The following is a 27,969-nucleotide window of genomic DNA, read 5'->3' as shown; positions in this document are numbered from 1 at the left end:
CCAGCGCACTTCTCCGAGTTGGGTCCTGTGGAGGGACTGACGATGGCCAGAAATCAAGTGGGGAAGCAAGACAGTAAAGCTGAGTGGTGGGATGGGACAATGACCCGGGCCTTGAGAACGGAGCCAGAGCCCTATTCCCCGAGCTTACCTGACCTTCAGGACCATTCCCTCCTCCTGCCAGGTAGGGCTTGGTCCTTGGGAGGGGTGCGGAGAGGGAAGGTGCAAGCCAGCTTCCCTTCCATTCCTAAACCTCTCCCAACTCCTTGGCCCTGTTTTGTCATGGGGGAGGACATTGGCAGACAGGTGGGGCACAAATGGAGCCGAGAGAAATATTCTGGAAACTGGGAGAGCAACTTGCTGTTCTCCTACAGTGCCCTTACGTTTGGGGCCTCTGCTGCAGAAGACCTAAACCCACCAGAGCAGGGGGTAGGGGCCTTTGTTGCTGCCCTCTCCACTTTGGTCCAAATAAGTCAGTAAGATGTCCCAGCCGCAGCTTTTAGAGACCCAGCTACCACCTCCTCAGGGTGCTGCAGGGGTAACCTATCTCCTCAAGATGGTCAGCTCCTGCTTTCCCAGCACCTCTGCGCCCCGCAGAGGACAGGATGGCAGGTGGCCTGGCTCACCACCCAGGAGCGACCAGCAGGAGGCGCAAGGTTCTTGCCATTTTCACCCTACTCAGAGGGTAGGGTTCACCCCCCCAACCCCATCAGAAAAGCCATCAGAAAAGAGAGGAAACGGGTGCTTCAGCTGTTTATCGACACACAGGTAGGCTCTATAGCAACAGGCCTGGAGGCGGCTGCAGTAGTGGGGAAAATGGAGGGTGGAGTGTTTGCCTGCAGCGACATCTGAGTGTAGGAACAAAAGTGCACAACGCACAACAAGGTGAAGGTGGGGGGAGACTGAGGGGGGTGGAGAAGCAAGTAAGGGCCTGAGCCAGTCTCCTTGAACTGGAACCACTGCCCTATGCTGCTACTCTTGCTGGCGGTCTCTTGACCCCAGGCCAGGTTTGGGAGTTCTCTGGGTATCCGTCGTCTATAGAAACCGAGTGGAATACGCAAAGGAGGGAAGCAGGAGCTGTTGCCCTCTGGGTTAAGCTCTGGGGCTTCCAGTCCTGCACGCTTCCTTCGTCCCTTGCTTGGCTGAGGTTACACGATGAGCAACCCAGCTCTGGGTCAATTCACCTGAACAGGGTCCTAAAAAACAGTCATGTTTTACAGAGGCATTAATCTTCCCTGGCATCCCAGCCCACCAGTGCCACATGACAGCCCCCAAGTGAGTACTACAAGCATTGCTGGCCTAATGGATGGGTTGGGGGAAGGGGATGGGACAGGGGCTGGAGGAGGGGCTCTGGGGCCCATCACGGCACAGGCACGACACGCATGGTGTTGGTGAAGCCGGATCCAGGGCGCCACCCAGTCAGCACAATGACCACATCGCCCTTCTTGAAAAAGCCTCGGGCCTTGCCTGAAGGAAGAGAAGAAAGGTTGGTGAATTTTTATTTTATTATTTATTTTATTTTATACCAAGCCAGGCAAGTATGCACCTAGCTGACTGCCCAGCAGCCGGGGGGCAGCAAGCAGGACTGACGGGCCATTACTTCCTTACACCACGAGGTGGCGCACGCCTCCCAGCCCAGGCAAAGCCCTGATACTTCCTTATCAATCCAGTGGTAGAATTGCCAGGGACCTTTGGACATCATTTTACACTCTAGAGGGTGGAGTGCTTCCTCTCATCCACTGACATCCTACTTTTATCAGGGACAAAGGCCATAAGTACATAATGTGTGTGTATGACACCCCACAGTGTAGAAGCTGCGGCTTTTTTTTTTTTTTTTTTAAACCCTCAGTAATGAGCAGATGCCCAAAAACGGACATCCCTGACTATCCAGGAACCTTTGCTTTGGGCCCCAGACTGGAAGACAAGAGAGGAGAGGAAGTGGGAAGCTTAGGCCAGAACTTCAGGGAATGGGAAGGATGATTCAGAGAACATTCCCAGGGAGGACAGCTAGGGGTCCTGCACAGCATAAGGTCAGCCTGTTCCTCTTTCTAGAGGATCCTAGGGAGACCAGTGCTCAAGCACCCTCCCCACCCCCCCCACCCCCAGGCTCTAGCCCTTGCTCCCAGCCACGCACCAACATTCATGGCCAAGTTCACCCGGAGGTCCACGTCCTCAGCCCAGGCCTCCTGCACTGGGTCCTTACACACCACAGGGAAGATGCCGCGGTACAGATGGGCCTGGCGAGCAGTCTGGTGATTCCGGGTCACAGCAATGATGGGGGCACGGGGGCGGTATCTAGCCACCTGGTGAGCAGACCTGAGACGGGATGATGGATGGGCAGAAGAGACCATTACACAGTGTTCCAGAGCCTCCCAGGAAGCCCTGCAGGGCCTTCCGCACCAGCTCACCCTCTAAGCCAACACACTCTGCCAGCACGAGACTCTGGCCACTTTAGCATGTGCTCCCAATGCCGGGGCAGCCCCTTGTCCTCTACCTTCCAAGGAACAGAATATGACTCTTCTTCCTATGCCATGCTACCCACTTGCCTTCCTCCCCTCCCCACAGCCCAGGGCCCCACGATCATACTGGCCCAGCATGGTCAGTCTCACCCATTCACCCGACATGGCCCGTAGTTGGCAGAAGCCCCTCCTCTGAACTTTTCCATCCTGGCACAGATACAGCCCTGCCCAACCTCACCAGCACCCACTGCTCTTGCTGCCAGCAACAGCTACAAGCCAAGCAGCATGTGAACAGCACCTGACTCTTGACATCTGCAAAGAACAGGAGCGGAGCCCACCAGCCCCCCTGGGAATCTACAACGCAAGCCTTCTCTCCTGCTGTGCCCTCTACCCAGCCCACATGGCCCCCACGTCCCTGAAGCAGTCCCAGCAACTGAGCTCTAGACCCAAACCTGAGTATCTAAGCAAGGCTTAGAAATCTGGATGTTAGCCAGGAGGCAAGACCAGGAGATGGGAAGGTCAGTGTGGGAGGCTCTGCCTGTGAAGGCTTCTCTGGAGGGTAGGGGGCCCCTTGGAGCCCCAGTGCCAGATGCTTCCTTAGACACAGACACTGTACCCTTATGGATGTAGATGTGTCTCCGGAGTTGGGGAGGGGCTTGCTTGCAGGAGGCCCAGGGCCTTGGAAGGCAGGCTCTAAGGACACTCGACAGGTGTCAGCGAAACTTAAGCCACGGCACAGCAGCGATGCCCTGCTAAAGGCCTGGCCCCCATACAAGGCTCTCAGAGAGAAGCAAATGCTGAAGTCGGGACTTGTGAGAGTGAAATCCCAGAAGACTAGAACTAAAAATAGCCAAAGAGCAAAGGCTGGACCTTTCTACAAAGGTCAACCCTGATGGCTGGAGCTGTTTATCCGAGCCCTCTGCTGAGGGAATCTGCACAGGTCTCATGCCCTGGTTCTACAGGCAGCCCCACCCGCCGCTCCTCCGTGCACTGCGATGCCGGCCTGACCCCCTCTACCCTTCCTTTCCAGGAATCCCTCCCTCATGGCCCTGGGGGCAAGGATGAGGAGGACACTCCCAGATGGGGGCAGTGACAGAGGCTAACTCCATGGCCGGACTAGGAAGAGATCCCGAGTCCAAGGCCAAGCACAGGCCTCAGCTTGGCTGCACGGCACCAGAGTGCCAGTGATACAACACACGGTGACCTTTCGTGGTCCTGAACCCACTTGCCTTTGGGGCTCAAAGACAGACAGGGACAGGTGCGCCAACCAAACAGCAGGTCGGTGAACAGCACTAATTTTCCAGACAGAACTTTTAAAGAGCACATAGTAGCTGGAATGAACTGGCCACCTTTTACTTTTTTAAAAGACTAGCTTGTAAATAACCAAATAAGCACTTGTCGTCAGTCTATCTGTAGTTCTGTAATTAAGTCTCTAGTTTATCTTGAGGATGTCAACTCGCTTCGGAAGCAAATGCTCCGGCAGCACCGGTGAGTGCTGCCTGGATGGAGTCCTTCGGGCCCAGGTGGCAGGCAGAGGGGTCTTACCTGGGCTCAGTGCCAGCTGAACCCTGTTCACTGCACTGCTCTCAGGACGCCCAAGGAAGGTGCCCCGGAGCAGGGCGTCCCCTGGAGCCACTGCCACCTCCTACCTGCCAGACTTGGTGAGGACGATTATGGCCCCACTGCAGCACTTGAAGGAGGCCTCCACGGCGCCCACGGCGGCGGCTTCTGTGGGGTCGCTGGTAATGGGCGCCAGGCGGCGGAGTTCCTCAAATAATTGCAAGTGGTAGATGGCGGCCTCTGCCTCACGGGCAATCTAGGGGAGCGACATCCGTCCAGAGGGACGAGAGGGGGACAGAGCTTCGTCAGAGCTGCGTCGCACAGGTTAGGGAGGGGAAGGGTCGCACAGACAGCTGGCGAGGAACGTGTCCCTGGATGTGAGGCCAAGAGGAGGCCAAGCACCAGAGGTGCTAAGCTGAGCAGGATCAAGACTCACAGGAAGGAGTCCTTCACCAGCGCCCTGTGACATCCACTGCCTACAGAGCCGAAGGCCCTTTTGGTCCTGCCCTGCCCTGACCTCCCTGGCTGCCTTCCTGCAGATGAGAAGAGGATTGGAGCCCAGGCCCCAGCTGCAGGGCTGGGCCCTAGCTGTCTTTCAGATCCGCTGGCCAAGAGGCTGGTTATCCTATGGCGTTACCTGCCCTTGGGGCCCTACCTGCCAGACTCCGTCAGAACTATCAAAGCTGCTGCTAAACACTTATAAGAAGCCTCCACGCTGCCCATGGCCATGGCTTCCATGAGGTCTGTGGAGTGGCTTGAGCCTCGTACAAGTTCTTCAAACAGCTTGCGATGGAACATGGCTGCCTCAGCCTCACGAGCTATCTGTAAGGTTTAGAGGGGGAGGAGAGGCGAGGAAGAGGGAAGGAGGAGGGAAAAAACGAGAGAGACAACACACGGAAAGACAGAATGGGGAATTAATCAGAGGAAGGTAACCTTAGGTTAATTGGCTACATCTGTCCTTCATGCAGATGCGAAGAGGCAGCGTGATGAAAGCCCAAGGCTCAGGGATGGGTGGACAATTAATTCCAGCATCGACTGCTGCTGTTTCCCCTCCCACAGAGGGAAAATTGGATCTTCCATTCTGAAGGATTTTTTGATCGGGGGTAGGGGTACAGGGAGACAACATGGTGGCAAGCTCTAGCACCTCAGTGCAGAAACATGCCCAGGCTGGGCCCACGCCATTCCCTGGCAGGACCTGACCATGCTGCCTCATGACACAGCTCACAGGAAGAACAGGCCCTCCCTCCTCACATGGCTGTCTGGTTATTGCAGGGCTTGGCGCCTGGCTTCCAGGCACATGCGGAACACCTGCTTGGCTTCAGGCACGGGGCTGCTACGAGCCTTCCCGATGGGCTGCCGTGCGAATGCCGTGCGAATGCGCTGAGCCACGCCGGAAAGCTGGGGTCAGACGAAGCCAAAGCCACGCAGCTTAACCGTGGTCCAAGCACAAAGGTGGGGAAAATGGCAGATTTGTGAAGGGCACACGAACAGCCATGTGAAGGGACAGATGCCTGTGGGAGCACACAGGTGAGTTTAACAGGACATTTGATTAAAACGTAAGGATTATCAGTCATGAGAAAGCCATTTAGTTATTCACAGACCACCTGCTCAGATAACATCACGGCTTAGAAAGAAAACGTAAGCTTCAGGAGACTGAAATGCAATCACCAGCTTCTTAGAGAATGAGGGGTGCGGGGAGAATCAGGAAGAACATCTCATTAACTTGACAACAGAAGGAGGTACGTGGCAGGATTTACTAGGTTAAAGGTTTTCTTTCTCTAAGAAGGGAGGGCATGCAGTCCAAAGGACAGGAGACATGAACAGGAAACAGAACCATACCTGGGACTGCCTAGCCCTTAGTTGGGGGTGGTTAATTGCCTCACTTAGACACAAGAGAAAGCAGTGAAGGGTTAAGAGAAGCTCTCGGCCAGTGTTAACTGGAGGCGTGGAAAGGAGAGGCCTGCACCGCCTAGCCCAGGGCCCATCACTTATCTTCTGAGCAGGGCCATCAGAGCCCCGTGGTTCTCTCTAAGCTGTCTGTCTGTGCAGAGGAAAGGCTGGGGTATGGACAGACAACTGGAGTTCAGAGGCCAGAGTGGGATTCTCAGTCTCTGAGCCCAGTACAGGCCCCTGATGGAGACCTGGCCTGATCTCCCACTAGACAAAGCACTTTGTTACAGAGGAACACCGGTTCCGGAGCCAGCAGACCTGGGTTCAAACTGAGGCTTTACCATCACATAATCCTCCTCTGTAAGTTGGGGTGACATCTATCACGCAGAGGATACGAAGATTACATCAATCTATACAGCCTAGTAACTGGACACACAGAGTAGGAGGAGGAAAGTAAGAGATCTTTGTGTGGGGGGGTGTTCACATTTGGGGGAGTGCAAGGGAGGGGGCGTCACACAAAGGGCATGGGGATCCTTTGCTTGAAGGTCAAAGAAGAACCACTTCAGGATCCGAGGTGAGTTTGCTGAGCTCATGCACGTTATAAGCACTGACACTGGACTGCTGTAGAAAGGGAATTTGCAGCACTCTGTCTCCCAGGAGCCCTGGAACTGAACCCTGGGTTCACTCTTCAGTGAGTCTAGAGCAGGACCAGACAGGGCCGAGGAACTGAGAAGGAGCCAGGCAGTGGGACGTGACCAAGCTGAAAAGCCTTGAAGAGCTAGCGGCCTGGGGGAGAGAGAAGGGCCGCCTCCAGGACCCTTGCGGATGCTCTCATGCCAGGCCCAGCAGGCTGTCTCTTTCCACCTGTCTCGACTTGTGGACTGGCTGCCAGTCACTACACCCCACCTTTCAGCCTGAGGCGAGCACAGCAGCTCCGCAAAGCAGGCCCCGCTGCTGGCGCCATGCAAAGCCAGCTCAGTCACCTCAGCGCACGCAGCAGCCTCCGGTGCAGGCCCGGGGCTCCCCGGGGGAGGCACCTGATGTGGGACAGGTGGAGACCAAACGGAAGCCAAACAGGTTGGCTGGAAGGAGCCCACGGCCCTTCCCGAACAGGGCAGAGGAACTCGGGTCCTCTGGGCTGTCCAGAGGAGAGGTACAAGTCTCAGGACTTGAGCCAGGGACAGCTTCCCAGCCTTGAAGCCAGAAGTGAACTGTGTTATGGCGGATGAAGGAGGATGCCTCCAGAACAGGAGGAAACAGGAGAGGGAGTGTGGGCAGGGAAGGCAGAAGAGAAAAGAACCAAGACACCCCTCTCCCCCAGCACACACCTCCTCACTCCTGTTGTGACTCAGGATCACAGAAGGTTGTGGGCGCAGAAGCCTGAAAGGTGTTGCTCTGCACCGGAGCTGGCCTCCACCCCAGCCCGAGCCCGCAGGCACGGCGAGGCCCGAGAACTTACCAGGTGCTGCATGCGAACGGCCTCCAGCGGGTAATCCCCTTTGGCTGTCTCTCCAGACAGCATGATGCAGTCGGCTCCATCCAGGACCGCATTGGCCACATCGCTGCCCTCAGCCCGGGTGGGACGGGGCTTCTTGATCATGCTCTCCAGCATCTGGGAGGGGACAGAGCATAGCGAGATGTGGCCGGGGCGGTCTTCAGAGAAGAAGGACTACACACTGACTGCCTGGACAGTGTGTCTGTGCACAGAGCATGGCTTTGTGTGTGTGCGTGAGGGGAAGGCAGGGTGCTCGCATGTTTGAGAGGCAGGAGGCAGGATCCTGGGAAGAGACCAGCCCCCCACCCCCGGCAAGCGTGTCAATGTGGGGGAGAGGCACATGCCTGCGTAGCACAGATGACAGGCTTCCCGGCTCGGTTGCACCGCCCGATCATCATCTTCTGAGCCAGGAAGACCTTCTCTGCAGGAATCTCAATGCCTAGATCACCACGAGCCACCATGATGCCATCGCTGGCTTCCAGGATCTCATCAAACCTGCCAGAGCGGGTAGGCAGAGAGAGGGGATCTATGCAATAAGGCCGCAAGTGCAGCGATGCAGAGGAAGTCCTGCTGCATTCTCTGACCTAGCAGCCCTTCACCAGGACAGCCGACCATGACCTCCTCCTGGGTGTGCAGAGGTGATGGGGTCAGCTACTTTCGTCTCCCAAGGCGGGCTCACGGGTTCTGCTTGCTGACCTTCTTTAGCACTAGGATGGGGACTTCACTGAAGGGGCCGGGGAGAGGACAAGGTTTCTTCAGAAGCCCCGTGGGTTTGTTTCCTTTCCACCTGCATCTCACGAGGCCCCTCTTAAGGCATCTCTCTACCATCTGCACTCCGGCCAGCACTTCCGAGGCAGAAAGAGAACACAAGGCCAGCTGCTGACTGCTCCTGACACAGATGTCCATGGCCTTCCAGCCAAGGACCCTTGAGGTGGAGGCCCCCTCCCACCTGCCGAAGGCAAGAGGATGTGTGGCTTTGCCTGGCCTGAGGCCAAGGTCAGCAAGCACCCATGGCTTATCGGACGGCAGAAGGACTCCATACTGCGTGGTACAAAGGACATCTACACAGAGCTAAGAATGGCAAGGTCAAACACTGGGTAGGGCCACTCCTCCTGCCCTCCCCAAGTACACGCCTAATCCATACAAGTAGGTCTAGGATTTTAGCCGTGCTGACGGGTTCCTAGTAGGGAGCCGAAGAGGAACAGATGGCACCAAGCTGGCCGTACTCATTGGCTCTACCTGGGGATACTGGGGACGTGGTAGAGTGGAGCTGGGCCCATGCACACGGGAGGAGGCACGTGCTTTCCTCCAGGCAGCTGACCACATGCCACAGCTAGCCCAGTCATCAGGCCAGCTGCTTTCTATGTGAAGACAAGAACACCAGGAACTTCCACCTATCTCCCAGGTGAGGGGCCAAAACAGAGCCCCTTCCTAGAGCCTGCCATCTTCCTTCCTTCCACTGGGAAAAATGGTGGTGGAGGTGAGGGATGGGGGGGAAATGTCCCTTTACTCTTCTTTGATCAGGAAGGACAGCATGATGGCCCCTGATACTGTGAGCAATGACCCAGTCCACTCCAACACTGGTCCCTGGGCCTATGGAACAATGTCAGTCACCACTGATCACCTGGGAAGATACTTTTTTTTTTTAAATACCAATGCCTTGGGGCCCCTGGCTGGCTCAGTCAGAAGAACATGTGACTCTTGGCCTCAGGGTCGTGGGTTTGAGCCCCACGTTGGGTGTAGAGATTACTTAAACTTTAAAACAAAAAAATCTAAGTAAATGAATAAATAAATAAAAATACCAATGCCTTCCACTCCCCTTCTTTAGATATTTGGACTCAATGGGTCTGGCCTCAGGGAGTCTGCATTTGGATGGGCAGGTCGCCGGGTTTGGGAACTGGGTATTCACGGGATACGGTCTGCTTTTTGGAAAGCAAGGCCAGGGACAGAGAGGGGCACTGACCTCCGAACTCCCTCATGATTCTCAATTTTGCTGATTATCTTGATGTTCTTCCCTTTCTCTCCTAGGACCCTCCGGACTTCATGGACATCCGATGCCTTGCGGATGAAAGATGCGAACACCATGTCTACATCCTGCTCCACCCCGAATTTCAGATCCTGGATGTCCTTTTCCGACACAGCAGGCAAGTCCACAGCAGCCCCAGGGAGGTTGACGCCCTTCTTGCTCCCCAAGGAGCCACCGTTCTCCACCTCCGTCACCAGAAAGTCAGCACCTGTGCGAAATTGGGGGTGCGGGGGAGCAATGAGGGCACAATGCCCAACAGGAAGCAGGCTCCCCTGTAGAGTGAACTGGAACGCGGCACATTGTGGGCACTGGAGCTGTATGTCGGGAATTCAGATCCCAACTCACTAACTGTATCATCTTGGGCAAGTCGACTAACCCGTCTGTGCCTGTTTCCCCACCCGTCAAATCGGGATAACACCTGCTCAAGAGGTTGTTTTTAAGATTTAAACAAGTTACCACGTAAAATGCTTAGTGTAGCGCCTGATGCTTAAATATCAGCTATCATCCCCAGGTATTCCTGCACGGGTCACATTGAGGGGTGGAGGAAAGAAAGGAGAAAGGCAGAAACAGTGAGGATGGATTACAAAAAAAAAGAAATCTTCCCATATGCTCCCCGAGTGTGCGATTAAGCTGGACTGAAGTCTGCTTGAAAGGAGAAGGAATCATAAAAGGAATTCCTGAGAATACACAGACTTCATCTCGCTGGCAGCCCAACAAACTTCCCATTGTCCTCGGGTCAAGGGAAATTTAGAGATGGTTCTAGAGACTGAGACGCCACCTCCTGTACCTACCTTTCTGCTTCACCTGCAGAGAAATAAGCCCATCGTCCACGTAGATCTTGCTGCCCACATCCACCACCTTGCAGATGTTCTTGTAGTCCAGCCACAGGATGTTCTCGTCGCATTTCTCCATGTAGGCGTTGTCCAGAGTGATCTTGAGCGTGGCCCCTTTCTTCAGCTCTACCTCCGCAGTGCCGCTCTACGGACCAGAGAATAGGCCGGAGTCCAAAGAGCAGCTCTCCCCCCAGGGAAAAATGCTCTCATCTCCGCCAGAAGTAATAAAGCTTCTGGCTTTGGGAATCAAGGATCGTGTTCTCGAACTTACCTCTTCTTGTCACCCAAGGAAAACCTACCATGTTTTAGTCACGCTATGTAAATGGTAAGGGGAAAAGCAACAAAGAGAGACTGGGAATAGGTTTTTAGAGTAAAGAGCTCCTCTCTGTATCGTGTCTTAGCCAAGTACACCAAAGCAACCTTTCTTTACAATGATGAACACAACTCTCGCGTCTAGATCTGAACTCTAAGGAACGTGGCCTCTGAGGGGCATGGACTGCGGAGGGTGGCTCTCTGGAGCCCGCTCCCTCCTGCGCCTTCCCTCTCGCGGCTCCCTGTGATACTCACGCCCTTGATGAGCCCCGTGCGGATCTCAGGTCCTTTGGTGTCCAGGGCCACGGCAACCGGCCGGTAGAGAATGGGATCGGAAGCAAAGCTTTCCGTGGCTGTGCGCACGTTCTTGATGGTCTCTGCGTGGTACTGGGGGGAAAGGAAGGAAGATGACAGGGGTGCTCCCACACAAGGGTCCAGTGCCAGAGCTGAGGCGAGCCCTCAGGAAGGCCTGTGATGTTCTACTCCACCTTCTGCGTGTGGCGTCAGGGCCAGCCACTCACTGAGCACCCTCTCCCTGCTCATTTCTAACTGCTCGGCTTCTGCCCACCTCCTCCACAGCACTCGCTCACTCCAGAAACTTTCGAATACTGCCAGCAAAACCCACTACAGGGATGGCATAAACACGTCTCAACGTAGAAGAAGCTTGTCTCCCTTATGTTCCCTGGGACCCATCACACGCCCTTGGCAAATCAGCAGGTAACTGGAGTAAAAGACCTTGCCCTTGGGTGTGGGTCATACCGGTCTGGCAACCGGTGTCAGATTCTGATAGATTTGGCAATTCTGAGCTTTCCCTCTATTGATCCCAACGACAATTCAAACTCTGGAGTTATTTACTTAAGCTTACAATGGCCCAAGCTAAACAAGCCTTTGCTAAGGTTCCGCAGACCTGGTTTTCACAATCACGTTCTGGAATGGCCCGGGGAAACGTGAAAATGTGCCTCTCTCCGAACCAACTGCCCTGACTTCCATCTCTCTCCTACACCCTCGCTCTTTTCCCAGTTGCCACTACTGTCTGACTAAAAAAGGGACTCAAAGCCAAGATGTCAAGCATTCTTAGTGTAACCAACAGGACACTGCTGATCAGAGGCACCTTGGTCAGCACTTTTGCAGGCCTTGTCCTTCAGCCTGTCCAGGAGAACGGCAGCCGCAAGGCAGCTGGAGGGGAGCTGGAACCAGAGGCTAATCTCCAAGGACGGTGCTGCCCAAAGCTTGGATCTAAGAATCTTCAGCTTCTAATTACAGTCTCTAATAAGGACCGCTGGCTTGTTTTCTGGGGGCAGAGGTCCATACTCTGAGTTATGAACATCTCTTTCTATTGCTGGCTCGCAACAAAAACAGTACAGAATACAGAGATATTTTTTTTTTTTTGAAGGAATGGGTGTTTCATGTTGTCAAATGGCTTTTCCTCAGAGCCGATGTGAGGTGTCAAAGAAAATAAAATTTACGTGGTCATGGCGCAGGAAATTTTTTAGTGGACAGCCGGATGTGGACTGTTGAATTTTACCTTTTCTGTCTTCTTCTTTCTAAGTGAGACTGGGCCTACGTGCTAACCTGACTGGGGTACTGTCCTTGTCTCATCTCACTATCAGGGTGTGTTGGCTTCAAGGTACATACTGGGAAGACTTCTGTACTTCTCTAGGCTCTGGAACAGCAGGACAAAGGCTGTAACTGCTCCTTCAAGGGGAGACAGAAGCAAGGCATCCAAGTCCTCTAGGCCTGGTGGTCTGAACGGAGCTAGAGCCTATAGTTACCTTTTCAATTTCTTCAGGCTGTTAATCTATTTATACTTTCTACTTCTTGGACATTACATTTTCTTGGAAGATAGTCAACTTCATCTCAACTTCCAGAAATTAAAGAAGTCTTTTTATGATTTTCAAATTCTCTGCTAATGCGTAGGAAAAATTCCCTTTCCGTGGTCTTTTTTTTTTTGTGCATCCTCATTCTTGACCAGGCTTTCCGGAAGTTTCGGTTTTACAGGGGTTTTTTGGTTTGTCAAATTTATTTTCTATTTCATTAAGTTATGCTTTTAAATCAATGCTTTTCTTTCATCCCTTTTAGATTTCTGCTTCTTAGTATTTGAGTACTTATTTCATTTACTTTCATTAAGTCTTTTGCTTTCTAATAAATACATTTAAGTCTCTAAGTTTTTTCTTCTTTTTCTCTTTTTGGGGCGGGGGGAGGGACAGACAGAGAGACAGACAGAGAATCCTAAGCAGGCTCCACACTCATCACAACCCTGAGATCATGACCTGAGCCAAAATCAAGAGTCAGATGCTTAACCGACTGACCACCTGGGTACCCACGTCCCTGTAAGTTTTCTTGATTACTGTTAAATGTAAAATTTCCATTAAAAAAATATGTCTGAGAATATGGTCTCTATAATTTCCATTTTATGGAATTTGAGGGTTTTTCATGACCTAATAAATGTTATAATTATAAGCATTTTAAATAAACATGGGTTTTTGTTCTTGGAGGACATAAATAATCTATTGTATACATACCAATGAGATTATTAGGTCTTACATTATTCAAATCCTCTATACATTTCTGGGAGGGGTACTGCAGTCTCCCACTATGGCTGTGGTTTTGTTGGATGCTACCAAGTGGTAAAGAATTCCATCAATCAATACTGTCCTTGTGGAAGGTTCTAAATTCAGGTTGTTTCAAAGTCAATATCTCTGGGATCACATGTTCAGTAAGAACACCTCCTGTGCATGTGAACTGCCAAATGGGGCTAGGGACACCGGGGCGGGCAAAGCTGGCAGAAAAGATCAGATGCAGAGAGTAGATGTCTCTCTGTCAGAGTCAGGGAGAGAAAACTATTCCAATGCTCTGTTTGGAAGAATATTTAAAAATTGTCAAAAGCTGGGAAAATAGGATGCAGCCACTAGTCAAAAGTGCCTATGAAGGGGCGCCTGGGTGGCACAGCGGTTGAGCGTCTGCCTTCGGCTCAGGGCGTGATCCCGGCGTTATGGNAGTGCCTATGAAGAGCCCTGACATGCAAACTGTTATAAACATGATATAGTATTAGAACAATTTGAGATGAGTTTCCAAACTCCTGACACCAAAGACAACCTTATCCTGGTCAAAAACCTCAAACCCATGGGAGGGCCTTGGGGGTGTGATTATTGTCGTTTTTTTTTTTTAAATCCCAATTCTAATCTGGGAATAAGAATTAAAGCGGAGATTATCTTCAAATGACTCTTGTAGTTTAAAAACACCCAAATCCCTGGGTCAGCCCCCCTCTGGCAGGTGCAGAAGACACCCCACAGCCTTGCCATTTTGGAGCTGTGGCGGTGTTAATTTACTGGATTGGATGGAAGAGGCCATCCAGCCTCGTTAAAGGTCAACTTCTTAAAATCTATTTCTGCTGCTTCTGCTGCACACAGGAGACCCTAGCACGGTCCAGCAATAGGGATCAACGGTGAACCAATCCCCACTGGTCTCTTCAGCTCTCTCTTTGGTCTAACACTTGCAAGAATTCCTGGAGACTCCCACCAAGGACCCCGACTTTGGAAAATTATAGAATGTCATCACAGGCTGTCTTAAGCTGCCGGCTGAGCATAGTTCCTCTGAGCCTGGTCAGGCCCCCATGACATTTGGAGGCCGGCCGCCTGCCAGGCCATAGGCTGTTTATGAAACACAGACTAGGGAACCCACAATGGAGAGTCTCACATTTCCAGAAGGAGAAATTCACTTCTTGGACTGTACTTCCTGAGGCTTTATTTTTAGTTTAAACTTAACACCAGTTTCCAAATGCCAGAGGGCAACCCCTCACCACCTGTCCTTACAGGGTAGCATTTTCCTTATTCTGAACAGGAAGTATCAGGAGTCAAGAGAGGGGCAAGTCTGGCTCATCCATTTCTTCTGTATCAATGCCCGTATGAAATCCCACAGCTTACGATGGGGCCAGATGGTTTTAAAAGGAACTGGCCCTCAGGGGACCTCCACTCCTCCCTCAAAATGAGTTTGGGGACAGGAGCAGGGATGGAGCATGTGCCAGGAGTCGCCACCTGGTCCCCGGGTAAGGCCTCCGTCCACAGGGCAAGTCAGGTCCTACACAGCCTTAGCACAGACACACTCCAGCCGGGCTGCTGGGGACACGTGCTGACTTTAACGGACCAGAACCCCTAGGAAGAGATAGGCCAGGTACACAATGTTGATGGAGCGGGTCTTACATGCCGGAGTGTGTCGGTGCGTTAGACTCAGCACCCAACTTGCAATGGCATAAACTCCTCTCCTGGACCTGCACAGTTATCTTCTATCTAGAATAGGCCAGAAATCAATCTGCAGGGTGACTTTTGGTTCATCTCTGGAATAGGACCTGTGACAGAGACCCAGGGGTAGGAGGTGTCAAGCACTGTGGCCATGATACCTAATGGCTTACAGGGTTTTCCAGTAGACCCTTCCACACTTTCTAAAGTTTATTTATTTTCCCACCCATCTCTACACCGAACTTGGGCCCAAATTCCCAACCCTGAGATCGAGAGTTGCACGCTCCACTGCCAGAGCCAGCCAGGCGTCCCAAGCCTTCCACACTTTTGTCAGTGCAGGTGTGTGGGAAAACCATGGCCAATAACCAAATAGGTCATCTCTGCGTAAGGAGCCTCGACCAGCTGGGATGGGGGAAGGGCAGCAGGGACAGGCCAGTGAAGATGATCTCTGCATTGGCTGTAAACCCCAGATTCTTTCTTGCCTGACCCACTGTGGCTAAATGAACAGTTAACTGACACCCGATTTCCTGCACGCTGCCCCAGTGGCCAAACCTGCCCAGCTGAGGCTCACCTCGTGGGTTCCATGAGAGAAGTTCAGACGAGCCACATTCATTCCAGACTTAATCATCTCCTTCAGCATCTCTACCGATCGGGAAGCTGGGCCTAGTGAAAAAAAAGTTTTAAAGCCAAAGTGTTAATTATTCAAAGGAGGAATAACACTTTCAAGTTTGAAGAACCCCTGATATTCTTTTTCACTAAATTTTCCTCCTACAATTCGTTCAAGGTTCTTTAAAAAGCATACAGATGGCTGTTAATGTGTTTGCCCACTATCTTGATTTAAGGGCACACTTTTTCTACTCCCTTCAAATGCTACAGGCTGCCATCTAAGGAGGAAAGCCTAAGTAAGACTTGGCCAGCCCTCTGCTCTCCCCGAAGCCTCACTGGCTTTCCAGCCACAGAATCTCAGAGCATGTCAAAAAGATCTTCCCTAGATTTCTGAGAGGCTCCTAAAAGATATGCTAAGGAAGACACAGTCTAAAATCTGCCGTTAGCAGCAAACACAAAGCATGCAAATTCCTTATGGCAACTTCTGAGGACTTGAGTCCCCACAAGAACCCGTGTAGCAACTCACTCAGCACCCAGGTTTGCGACGTTTATTTTGTCTCTTCAAGGAGAGAAAAGATCACGGTCCTATGGGAGGCACGACCACTCACCGATGGTACAGATGATGCCAGTGTTCCGGGCCGTGATGGGTGGCGAGTCAATGTCCAGACGGCACATGTGTTCCAAGAACGTGTCGGCCATGGCCGCGTGCAGCTGCTGGGTCTGGATGAAGGCAGTGCCGACATCACTGTGGGGCTTCGACATGGCTGCTGAGGTCCTGGATCCAGGGGAGTTGGAGAGAGAGTGATCAGTCTGAGAAGCCCAGGTGGTTAATATACCCCTCGGCACAGGAGGCTGTTTCCTGCTTACACATTAACTCAATAAGCACACTTTGTGCATAAGCCACGGGGAGCCCCGCCACACTCTGGCCATGTGGGCACTCCTCAACTCGGGCAGAGGGTTCACGTGACCGTTGAGCAAGCAGAAAGGACCTCAGAGAACAATTTAAAACTTTGTACCCAATGAGTGTACTTCCCAAGTATCCACTGGAAGCAGACCTCCCTTCCAATGGGCTACTATCTACCTTGACAGTCTTCCTGTTAATCCTACAAGTAACATTTCACAGACACCGAAGGAGCGGCCTCCAAAGAAAGTTGTAACCAATCTCCCAGTGATACACAGTGGTACAAAGAACTGACTCCTAGTTTAGTACCTTGGCAAACATACGTCTTTGTATGACAAACTATCTCAAAGCTATAAACGGGGCATCCACATTGGTTTTTAACAATCCCCACCCAAACTCCAAGTGATCTTCCTGGTTGTAAAGTCAACTACAAACTACAACGACTTTTGGTCAGCAGGACTTTAGGACGGGCAAAGCAATTTGCATGAAACGAGAGAGAACCCCAATGACACTGGTCTGGTACTTTCCCAGGATGGTTACAACACAAGGAAATCAAGATGGCTTGCCAAGTCCTTTTCCCAACTGATTTTCTATTTTCTGATACACCATCCGAATTCCCTTTCTGACAAGTACACCGCAAAGACTATCCGTTTCAGGTAATTAACCAGGCCAGGTCACAATCCTGACAACTGGTCCCGACCTTTGCTTTCTTCACTGACTTGACAACTAAACTCATTCAGCCGGTTACAAACAAAGACCTAAGAAGCCTCCAGGCAATGTCTGAACAACCATCTGGTAAGGATGTCACACTCCTCAGCACAAAACCACCCTTCCCTCAAGTTCTCCACCAAAGGCTACTCCTAAAACCCTCAAGCCCAAAGGCTTCAGCCCAGGCTCCCGAACAAGCCCCTCTTCAGCCCTGTCCCAGCTCCTCCTCAATCTCAGGGCCCTAAATCAACGTACCCCACATACATCACTCTTACTCTTTCTCCTCCTCTGTCCTGATTTTGTGCCCTCTCCGGGTAGCTCGGGTGGAGCAAGCATCTCAACCCGTCTCTGCTACCCTCAAGAATTCTCACTGAAAGCCCAAGAAGCCCTGTGACCCGCTGTGGGAAAACCTTTGGTCAGCTACTGAGGCTAAAACTTTAAAAATGGGGACATAAGATACTGGCTAACTTCCACATGGCAAGTGCACTGTGCGTTTCCTAACTCCCTAATTCACCAGGCACCAAAATGACAACGTTTGGAGGTCTTCTCTTCCATGACCTAGTTGGTTTTTCATATCTGTTAGCACACAGACTTGGAAGTATTCCAGTGTTTGTTGAATTACCTTTCCGTGTATCTTAATGCCTCTTGGTCAAAATCAAAGTTATACCTCCCTTCTCCCCTTCCCCAAATCTGAAGAACTTATGAATTCCTGGAGGGACTGCCTCGGCGGCCAGGGTCCCTTTAGCAGCACTCACGGGCAGTCAGGGCTCGCGTGCCTTCGAAGCACATGGCGGGACTTGGGTAAGTCTGGTTGTTAAGGGAACATGACTGAAGAGATGGCACCGGGGGCACGCCCCGCCAATTGGAACACAAAGGCCTTCCTGTGGCCTCCAACTGGAGTCATCGCCCAGTCTGAGGACTGTTATCATAAAGAAAGTTAAGATCTGAATGAATGGGTTGGAGTAACTAACCCCTATCTTCTTAAAAATCATAAGCTGCCAAAAAATAAAAACAGAAGAACAAAAAACAACAAAACAAAACAAAACAATTATCAGTTGCCTCTTCTCTAGACCTAGACATGAGGGTTTCCTTGCAAAGACCTGGCTGGGGCCACAGGTTATTGGGTCATACCTTGTGTTCTCAGGACCTGGGCTTCCGGTGACATAATGCTCTTTTTTTGGCTCAGGGTGGCTCCTTGGCCCCACTTGCAAAGACCGCTCGGAGCTGAGTAAGGTTTGCTCTGCAGAGCTGTACAAGGATCAAGGTAGAAGCTGAGTGTAACTGAAGTTCTTTGGGGTAATGGAAAAATTACCTTAATAACCAGGTAACCAGGTGGTAGCTGCTCCTGGAGATTCGGCTAAGTTAGAGAGAAACACAGATACCTCCCAAGAAAATACCAAGAAACTGGTCACGGAAAATTTGCAGGTAAGTTCTTATTGGCTGCTCTACAACGCTTATCTCCTCCCAAATACCCAGATTGTCTTCCCCCTAAGTTCTCTTTAAGTCTGTGGTTTACTAACATTTTGACTATACTATTTATGAACCTGGTTGCTCCCAGTTTTTGAGAGAGAAGGGATACTAAATTAAACATAAATAAAGACTGGAAGTGTATCTATGCAAAAAGTAACAGCACGTCATCTGGGTGGTAGGATTACAGCGAAATTTGTTCTTCCCTTTACTAATAAATTTACTGATACGAAATACTTTTGTATTAAGAAAAATCACAAATGTACCTCTTCCGAAAATGATTTATCTTAAGTTTCCTGGTAAAAGTGTTGGAATTAAAACAAAGGTGAAGCTGCCAGTTTCATTAATCAACCACTGCTCTATGTGCTTCAGAAACACTCTGCTTATATGTGGCAGAGGTGAGATAACGCATCTGAGGCCCTAGACCACACATGCGTTGCCAGACTGTTCCGCTGGCTTAAGAAGGCCAACCTTCATCCATTCAGAACCTCAAAGAAAAAAAACAGAAGTTAATATAGTCCACAAGACAAGTCTGTGCCAAAAACCTGTTAGTTACACACCCAAATCCAGCAAAGTTCTTTTCCTGTTTAGTCCGTCCTCAAGCTTCACAGCAAATCTTTATGACAAGGATGTTCTAGTACAGAAGGGCGGCCCCCAAGGCCAGGAGATGCCATTAGCACATATAATTACACTGCACTCAAACAATAACCCTATTTTACCATCTCAAATGAAATCTGAGATTTTACAAGCTCTGATTTTTTGCTTACCCAGCCTATGAACTGCAAAAATGAAATGAAAATTTATTTGGCATTTGAGTGGATTTCCACACCAGCAATCAAAAAAATGAAAATAAAAATAAAAAAGCTTGCTTGTCCAGACTCCTACGAGATCTCAACAGGCCCTTAAAGACCTCTACCAAACCAGAGAACCCAGGTCTCATCCCCAGGTCACCAAGTGGTCTCCTTATTCCGGCTGTGCCCGGGAACCTCCCTTGCTGAAAGGTCAGCGCTCTTGCTGCCTGTCTCCCAGGTCTTCCAGAAGCCTCTTCCTCCTGAGCACCAGCCGCGCCCGTCCTGCCAACCAACTAACTCCAGTTCTTCCTAAAACACCCTGGGACTCTGCCCTGGCCCCAGGGCAGCAGCCCAAGCTGTGGTTTCTCAGGGCGGGTCCCTTGTTCTGGCCGTCTGGGACTGCGGCCTGCCAGGGCATGCAGCCCAGCCGGTGCTAGTCTGACTACTGCATCCCCCTCCACGGGAGGCACAGACATGCAGAGCCAACCTCCAGCCAGCAGTGGAAGCCCGGTGTATCCACCGATGGTGGCCAATGCTGGGCCCGGGTACGGGAACCTTATTCTTGAGCCTGAGCCCCTGCAGTAGAATCTTCCTCAGAGCCATTTCTCCTCTGTGAGAAACGAGACACCATGAGAGGCCTTAGGGCAGGCCGAGGGAATGGGGTAGGCACAGTCACACCTCAGCTCCACGTGTCCCTGTTCCCACCTTTCCATTCTCATCTTAAGGAGCTCCTGGGTCTCTAGAATGATAGCTTCCTCTGTGCCAGACACAATTCTTTGGCCACGCTCCAGAAAGCACAGGGGGAGGGATCATATAAAAAAAATACAACATGCCACTTCTTAGAGCCAGTACTGTTGGCAAGTTGTGCCGAGAAAGATTCACGCTTCACTCCACCAATTCTTTCACAAAGGCCCAAATCATTCTGCCCTAGTAAACCAGCCTGGCCCGTGAGCCTGTATGTGCACAAGCCAGTGTTTAACCGGCCAGGGCTCTCTGCACCAAGTCTGCTCTGATGCCGACCTCACCACACACAGCAACCCAATCATAATGGCACCCAGCACCCACAACTGTGTTCCCTGCTCTGTCGTCAAAGTACTACCCACACCTCCAAGGCTCCAAGCCAGCATGAGGAAGGCCTTTCAATTCCCTAATCTTCAGAACAGACCAGGTGTTCGGGCCACCCTGTTCTCTAGAGAGTTCCGAGATGATGGAGCGACAGAATTCCCAGGACTGGCCCTAATCTATGACGAGAAGATCGAAATGGGTGCTGGGCCACCCACAGAGCCCAGTAAGGTCTGCACTGAACGGCTGTTTGTCCTGATTTATAGTTAGAGTAATATCGTGCATTTGCATATGGAACAGGGTATAGAGGAGAAGCAATTTTTCGCTGAAGTCCCTTCTCCCCTCAGCAGCCTCGTTAACAGACAGCAAAGTCTAGCTTACCTGGTTACATAAAACAAAATGAGCCCACTTGCAGGGTCAAGTAAAACTCCCTTGCTTTCATTTATTAAACCTAAGGGACTTCAACTTTATAAGTAGGAACCTCAGGTCCTATTTTAAACTAGAGTGTGACTAGGGCACAAAAGCAGATACAAAATGGGCCCACCCAGGACCACTCAGCTCCAGGGTAGGAAGTCCCAAGTCAGTCAGAGAACCTTCAGATGTCCTTGCTTGACCACAGATGCTCAGAGCAGAGAACTGGTTTCAGCCTGGAGGAGGAAGTTTGGAGGAAGCTTTTGCCGTCCTGTGTTATGAGGCCTCCTTACCAGGCTTAACATAATGAAGCAGTGTTTTAGGGCATGATATTCATACTCTGGAAGCCCCAAGGGACTGGGGACTCTAGTGTAGGGCCCGTCAAAGTCAGGTACAACCAGGATCGGTGACGGCCTCTGCAAAGTGAGGCATTCTAGCCCAGCATTTATAGGATGAGCTGCCCTGCATCATAGCTGGAGGGAGAGGAAGGGGGGATGGAAGGAGGAAGGGCCGTGCCAGCTCTCCAAGAACACTGACCTAGTTCATATGACTGGTCTTCCTACAGTGACCTTCACAGGTCTGCTTCTATTTTGTTCTACTTTGAACTAAAGAAGAAAAGAAATATTAACATCTGTATTTCTACTACCCAGAACTGACCACTAACATTTAGCCAGAATTCCTTTAGACTTAAAAAAAAAAAAAAGTTACAATTTTGTAGTTTATTTGCCCTCCATCCCCAGGCCGCTCCAACCCTTTCACAGCCCGTCCCTAACTTTGACACCCAACCACTGTCAGGAATTTTGTAACCTTCTTATCCATGTAAGTGCATCTCTATCTATACTGACCCCTACAATATTGTTTTTCTAAAATGCCCTAATAAACATCTTGCTTTTTTCAGCACATTTAAGATGTATTCAGTGGGTATGTAGACCTAGTTAATGCATATGAACTGCTACACTGATTCACTGCACGACTAGGTCAGTCATTTATGTGTTCCCTTACCGGTTGGCCGTCCTCCCCTCATTAAATCAATCCTTCCCCTAGGAATCAATGCAGTAACAACTCTCCTAGTACGCGGCTCCTTGTGCAAGTGTGAGCTTCTACATATATCCAGAAATGGAATTCCTGAGTCACCAGGGCATGTTAATTTTCTATTTTACTAAATATCACCAAATTGCTCTCTAAATATATCCATTTACAACCAACCAGGAACGTGAGTTCTGGCCCTCTCACACCTCTGCCAACATTCAATATTGTCAGAGCTTTAAAATGTTCACCCTCCTGATAGACGGTATTTATTCATCTGCTTTCTAACGTAAGAACAAAAGAGGGATACTGGATATCAAAAGTCTCTACTTCCCTACCTCTAACTAAATCAAAACTCCCAGGGCTCCTCCAAAATGCCCATGGCTTTCTCCTCTACCATGACCAACTGACTCACTGACTGGGTAATTCTTTTGCACTCATCGCTGGAAACAGGGAAGACACCAGTTGTCTAAAGTTCAATAAATACAAGCTGTAGGTTGATTTCAAAGGCTTGGAAGGCATGCGCTCCTTTCCAGAGAATTTTTCGGACTGTATCAGCTAAGCTCGCATTATCATAGCTGGTCTTGACATCTCCCCCACCAGGGCCCCTGCCTAACTTTCCAAACTTAGCTTGCTGGCGTCAGGAAGAGAGGCTTAGAGCTCCCCAGAAGCTTTGCCTACGGACAGAAGTGGGGGAGGTAAGTCTCAGAGGCCGGGAGAGGTACTGCAGCCAGGCTCGCCCTCCTACGTGCAGACCAGCACAAACCACTGCAGGGGCGGGGCGCCACACCACTTGGTGGCCCTGCCAACCTCCCCTCCAGAGCTGAGCAGTCATAGCCGGAGGCCAAAAGGCCCACCAGATGTTGCACACCCCATCCACTCCACACCCGGCTCACCTTCCCCGAAACAGCTTCTTTAACAAAGCCCCAAACAATCAGACCGTTCATTTATCTAGTCAGCCTGGCTCTCGTGAAAAATCCAAGTTCTCAGAAAGTGTGCTAGTATTAGGAACAATCTTCCTTAGCTCTATTCCTAGCTATTTCAGAATAGAGGTTTAAAATGATGACTCACGGTCCTAGAGGACTTTTTAAATATTTTTCTCTAAATAATCTCTGTGGGGCTCAAACTCAAGACTCCGATCTAGAGTTGCATGCCGGCCAGGCACCCCTCCTCTAAGACCTCTTACCAAGTAAATCAGTTCTGTATCTCCAAACATCCTCGACAAGGTTGCAAGAGAACTCTGCTCACACGGGCAACTCATCCTTGTGGTGTGCCAACTAACTGAGATTTGACTGTGGATGTTTGGAATGATTCAGAAATAAAATGTCAAATGAGTCATTCTCCCCTACCTTCAGCTCACTCTTAGCTCTTGGTGAAAATAACACATCCTGACATGCCTGCATACAAGCTGAAGCAAAGTAAATTTGAACCAGGGTAGTGTGAGTTGCTAATGCAAGAGCTGTGTTTTTTGTACTTTCTAGCTCATAAGCCATTTCCTCATTTCTTCCATTGCCTCACCATTAAGAAACACACAGCTTTAAGAAATAAAATGGCTTTTCCTGTGGTGCCCCCCCCAATTCATGTCACAACATTCAAGGCACAGAAGCAATGCCGCTTCTGTGCCAACAAGGTGCTAGCTCTGTTAGGAGCCCCAGCTACCAAATTTGCCAAGTCACTGGCAAATCAGTAGAGACCCAATAATGCTTTTTGTTAAACTATGAATTCAACACTAAAATTATTTACTCCTAACTCAGTGCTTAAGATGAGAGTGGCTATACTAAGACAGGACGAGGCTAATGTCCAGTTATTTTGACTCAAGTCCAGTAACTCAGAAATGAGTTCAAAGACATTCTTTCAGTCATCGTTATTCATGATCACGACAGCCCCCCCTCCCACAAAGGGCTGCCATGTCCCCCGAATAAGCTTCAGGAATGTAGGTGCACAGACTACATTACCTGGGCACAGGGTTCTGCCACACTGTGCCTAAGCTCTTAGGGCAGTAGAGAGAGCTGGGGCACCTGGACAACCATTTTTCACTTAATTGAAACCATTTTTAATTTGGGGAAAATGCATGCTTTGCTGTTTGACTCACTGAATGGAAAGAAGGGACTTTTTATAAAAACTGTGAAGACCACAATGCAGTTTCCCACTCACCCGATGAAGAGAATTCTCTCAAAAGCAGAAAAGTTCAAAGGTTGAGTCATCTTCCCCCCAGAGGCCTCCCCATCCCCCCACAGACCTGGTGATGGGTTACATACCCTTCCCCTCAGGACAGCCCCACTGAATTTCCCAACAGCATCTTCAGGCAACAAGAGTAAATTATTTGCTAATAATGCCACAGAGAGGGAGTCCTGACTAGGATACCCTCTGTAGCCCAGGGGGTAGCCACACCCCCTATCCTGCCAACAGGAGGCTACTGTCCCTGCCTCCAATCCTAACCTCACACTTATACCACCTGGCTTAGCAAATTCTAGAACTCCACCTGGAGCAGGTGGGGATAGCATGGGCAGACTTCAGTTTGGGGGTTGCAAGTTTGTTTCTACTCTTACAGACCAACAACCAACTGTCGGAATTCAGCCCCTCCTTGCCTTCCTTTGTCTACAGGTCCCAATCCCATCCGATCCTCGGAGACCAAAGAGCCCCTGTAGCAAGTGGAGAGCTGCAAGGTAACATTATTAGTTACTTTGTAAACACTGTACCAGGATCCCTTAGGGGATTGGTTTCCAGGAGATGTGTGGTATTTAGAAACCCTGACTAAAGAGTTAATCCCAAGATTAACTCTGAGTATGTGTTTGGGGATGGCAAGGAGAAGTGAGCCCTCGCTCCATTACAGTTTAAGTAATTGTGCTCAGTGACCAAAGAATACATCTGGAGCCATTTCTTCTGGACATCTCACTAGAGATTAGGCAGTGCGCGGAGTATTCACACATATACCTGTAGGTATGTGCACAGCAACCAAACCTTTCAACAATCCAGAGGAAAACGTTACTCCCAGTTCACACGTGGGAAACGGAGGTCCTGGCGCTGAATTCCCTTCATCATTCCTGTATGTTAATGAGTCAAACAGGATTCTAAAAGCCTGTTAAATTCCCAAAGCTTTTGTCCATCATTCCTGGACCTTAACTATCAGACTCACGTGTGCAGAAGAGAATCAATGTCCTGGGTTTGAAGAACAAGGATAAAAAAAGCCAAGGAACGCCTTTCCATGACTGGACTTCTAAACAACCTTCACATTGGAAGGTACTTTTCTGCTTCAAACCCAGTGTGTGATGCCACCTTGTGTGGCCTTTCTCCACCACCCCCACCCCCACATCCCTCACCCAACAGGAAGCGGTCCCTTCCTCGCAGCACTTACCACTGGTAACTTTTATGCTAGTTCCCTAATCACACTGTGAGTGTTGCAGGCTGTGACCTTTCTAGCCATCCCCCCTCCCCAAAACAGATTTTATTGAGTGGACGCGGTATGTGGTGCCCAGCTCTGGACGTATTTCTACTCTGCCTTTAACCTGAACCAACCCACCCACCCGAGAACTCCGTGCTCTGCGATCCGGGAGCCTACGTTCAGCGAGGTGAAGCAGAGTCGAGGCTGCGCTGGTCCTCCGGAGGGGCGGGTCGGGTCGCGGGCCGCTACGTGCAGCCCCGCCGCGGCGGGAGGGAGCCCCGCGACCCCCTTGGGGCCAGCGCAGCGAATCCGGGGCGGCCTCAAGCGGGAATGCGCCACAGGGGCAACCACCTTTTCCTCCCCACGCAGCGGGAAGGCCGAGGGTTACGTAATCTTCCAACTGCGCCCCGGGCCGCGGCTGCATCCCCCGGCCGCACGGGAGCAGGCCCTGCCCATCCCCAGGCCACTGCGGTTCAGACGGTAAGCCCGGAACGCGGGCCCGGGGCTCCAGGACCCACACGCTGCAGAAACCCGGGAGGCGGGGGGGGGGTGCACGCGGACGTGACCAGGACGGAGGGGAGGGGCGAGGGCCCGGGCAGAACGAATCAGAGAGCGGAGGAGAGGGATGCGGAGGAGCGGACGTGACTAGAATGGAGGGGGGAGGGGCGGAACCAGAGCATGAATGGGGGAAGGGGTAGGCATGAGGGGGGACAATGACGCGGGAAGAGCACACGAGGCTGAATGGAGGCGGCACGGGGGAAGGGAGCTGGGGAACGGGTTTCGAGGAGAGGTTACAAAGAAAACATCAGAATGAGGGGGGCACGGCCAGGTTGAAGACGGGGAGGGGGAATGGTATAGTATTAAGGGGCCACGAGAGGAGGCGAACAGAGGAGCGGGGGGTGGAGGGAGGAAGGGAGAGGAAGGAACCCGATGAGGCGGGAATACTGGAAGAAAGGCGATGATGGAATGGAAGCAGATCGAGGAGACGAGGATGGGACCACAGTGGGTGTAAGCACTGCGGTAGGAGAGGGCCGGCTTTGGAAGAACAGGAGCTGGGGGTCTGGGGGCCCTGAAGAGCAGGCCCTAGGCGCGACCTGCCTTTCTCCTCTCTCCCGACCCCAACGGGGTGCAAGATGCCCGAGAGCCTGCGCCGGCCCGGGTGTGGGAGCCCTGAAGGCGCAGGCGGCCGGGACTCCGCACTGGCTGGACGCAGTGCGCCCAGGTGGGGACGGATGGCCCGGCTTCTGCCCCGCTCACCTCCGGCGCGGTCCCGCACGAGCTGCACTGCTACTGCAGAAGAGTCCGGACCCTCGCGACGCGTCGCTGTAGTGCGAGAGTCGGCCGCTTAAGCCCCAAGGTTATCCCGGCTGCGGCCGCCGCAATCCCTCCGCCGCCCCGCCCCGCACCCAATCCTGGCTCCCGGCTCGCCGGGCCCCGCCCCTCCGCGTTCCCGCTGAGCGCAGTCACCTTCAGGAGGAAGTGCCGCGCTGCGGAACGCGCCGTCAGGTTGCCCTTTAGGGGAGGACTATATTCCGCGGCGGAAGGACACGTTACATAAAACTCGCAGCTTTGACGCTGCGAGCCGACCAATGGGGAAGTGGCGAGGCGGCAAGGCCCGCCCCGGGAGCTCCAGAGACCTCCCCCCCAGACCCCCGGGCGCCGGGCCCACCACCTGTTCCTGCCAACTTGGGAGTGCTGGACGAGGGTTCTTCTCTTGACCCTCGGCCCAGGCTGCCCCAGCTGTCCTGACCTAACCGGGCAGTGCCCAGATTTATGGATCTCCAGCAACATTCCCCCAACCCCGTCCCGCGACTCCCCATCCCTCCGGGTGCCCTCCCTGGCACACACCCCGAAAACTGAGTCGCACAAGAAGTTAGGGGAGCCCGAGTTGGGATCAGAAGGTGAGGAGAGATGGAGACTCGTGGGATGGTTGGAGGTCGCCTTCGGAAGGGCTCTAACACTGGAGCGAGGGGACAACTAGAGAAGGCGGAGTGTGCATGGAGCGGGAGCGCGAGGTCCTTTTGTTCTTAGGGCTAGAACAAGGAAGGACAAGTTGGGGCCAGGTGAATACTTAGTTGGGGCTGGAATCCTGCAGAGCGTGCCTGAGAGTAGAAAGCGAATACAAGGTATTAACATTAGTGCAGAACTGACCATCAGGAAATATATGTCAGAACGTTACAACCGATAATCTGTAGGAATCAGCACTTTTGTTTTCAACCTTATGTATTTAAATCAATATTGTTAGAGCTTTTCTTACATTTTTCTCCAAAGTATTTTTGGATTCCTAGTGATTGGTCAACAATCAGTGATGACAGCAGTTATCAATGAAGCAGCTGTTAACTCTTGCCTTCATTAAGCCAAGTTTTGAGAACAATGTTGCCTCATTAAAAATCGTTAAGACTATTCTCTTAGGGTCCTTCCTTTTCCTGGAAAATGAGACCAATGGGTGTGACCTGCTAGGCGGACATCTGCCTTGCCGCTGAATCACAGGTCTTTCATTCTGCTTTCCTGTTAGTTCAGATAAGATGGGACCAGAAAGTGACAGCCTAAAAGTAAGTTTCCGTTTGCATTAGAATCCTTCAATTTCTTCTGGAAGCTTTCTGGTTTCCCTTAGTTGCAGATAGGAAGTTGGTAGGCCCTGAGCTAAAGATGAACTAAAAACAGTGGTGGACCACACCAGGGTGTGCGGGTATCAGTGATCTGGCCAGTGCTGGACCATGCTGCATTTACATTCTAAGTCTAGATATATTCCCAAGATTGAAATGCACATGTATTAAACTGGAGAGTCATAAAAAAAATGCTGTCCAT

At 51.4% G+C, this 27,969-nt stretch overlaps 1 protein-coding gene across 4 annotated transcripts; it reads right to left on the bottom strand.

The window, feature by feature from the left end:
• Nucleotides 1-734: 734 nt before the first annotated feature.
• On the bottom strand, nt 735-26,575 carry PKM (pyruvate kinase M1/2). 4 transcript variants are annotated; one of them, XM_011225590.3, is made up of 11 exons: nt 26,419-26,575; nt 16,022-16,188; nt 15,379-15,470; nt 10,828-10,959; nt 10,219-10,405; nt 9,365-9,635; nt 7,746-7,896; nt 7,366-7,518; nt 4,672-4,838; nt 2,132-2,313; nt 735-1,464 (listed from the first exon to the last, which is right to left on the bottom strand). In XM_011225590.3, exons 2-11 carry the CDS (start codon nt 16,173-16,175, stop codon nt 1,358-1,360), a joined length of 1,596 nt encoding a protein of 531 aa, XP_011223892.1. In that variant the 5' UTR covers nt 16,176-16,188; nt 26,419-26,575; the 3' UTR covers nt 735-1,357. The 4 variants fall into 4 exon arrangements, with proteins under 4 accessions (XP_011223892.1, XP_002919748.1, XP_019655733.1 ...); XM_002919702.4 differs by lacking the exon at nt 4,672-4,838 and adding an exon at nt 4,106-4,272 and having other exon boundaries at nt 26,419-26,574; XM_019800174.2 differs by lacking the exon at nt 26,419-26,575 and adding an exon at nt 25,304-25,325.
• Between the last annotated feature and the right edge of the window lie 1,394 nt (nt 26,576-27,969).

Source organism: Ailuropoda melanoleuca, chromosome 5 (assembly GCF_002007445.2).
Source record: "Ailuropoda melanoleuca isolate Jingjing chromosome 5, ASM200744v2, whole genome shotgun sequence".
Classification (NCBI taxonomy): Eukaryota; Metazoa; Chordata; class Mammalia; order Carnivora; family Ursidae; genus Ailuropoda; species Ailuropoda melanoleuca.
This window is presented reverse-complemented; position numbering and strand designations above follow the sequence as displayed.

Coding starts and splice junctions, on each gene's coding strand:
- PKM (XM_011225590.3), bottom strand. CDS start 16,175: ATGTCGAAGCCCCACAGTGATGTCGGCACTGCCTTCATCCAGACCCAG. Junction 7,897..9,364: donor AATCATGAGGGAGTTCGGAG/GTCAGTGCCCCT, acceptor CCGCTCTGGCAG/GTTTGATGAGATCCTGGAAG. Junction 2,314..4,671: donor GTTCTGACGGAGTCTGGCAG/GTAGGGCCCCAA, acceptor ATCCCGTCTCAG/GTCTGCTCACCAGGTGGCTA.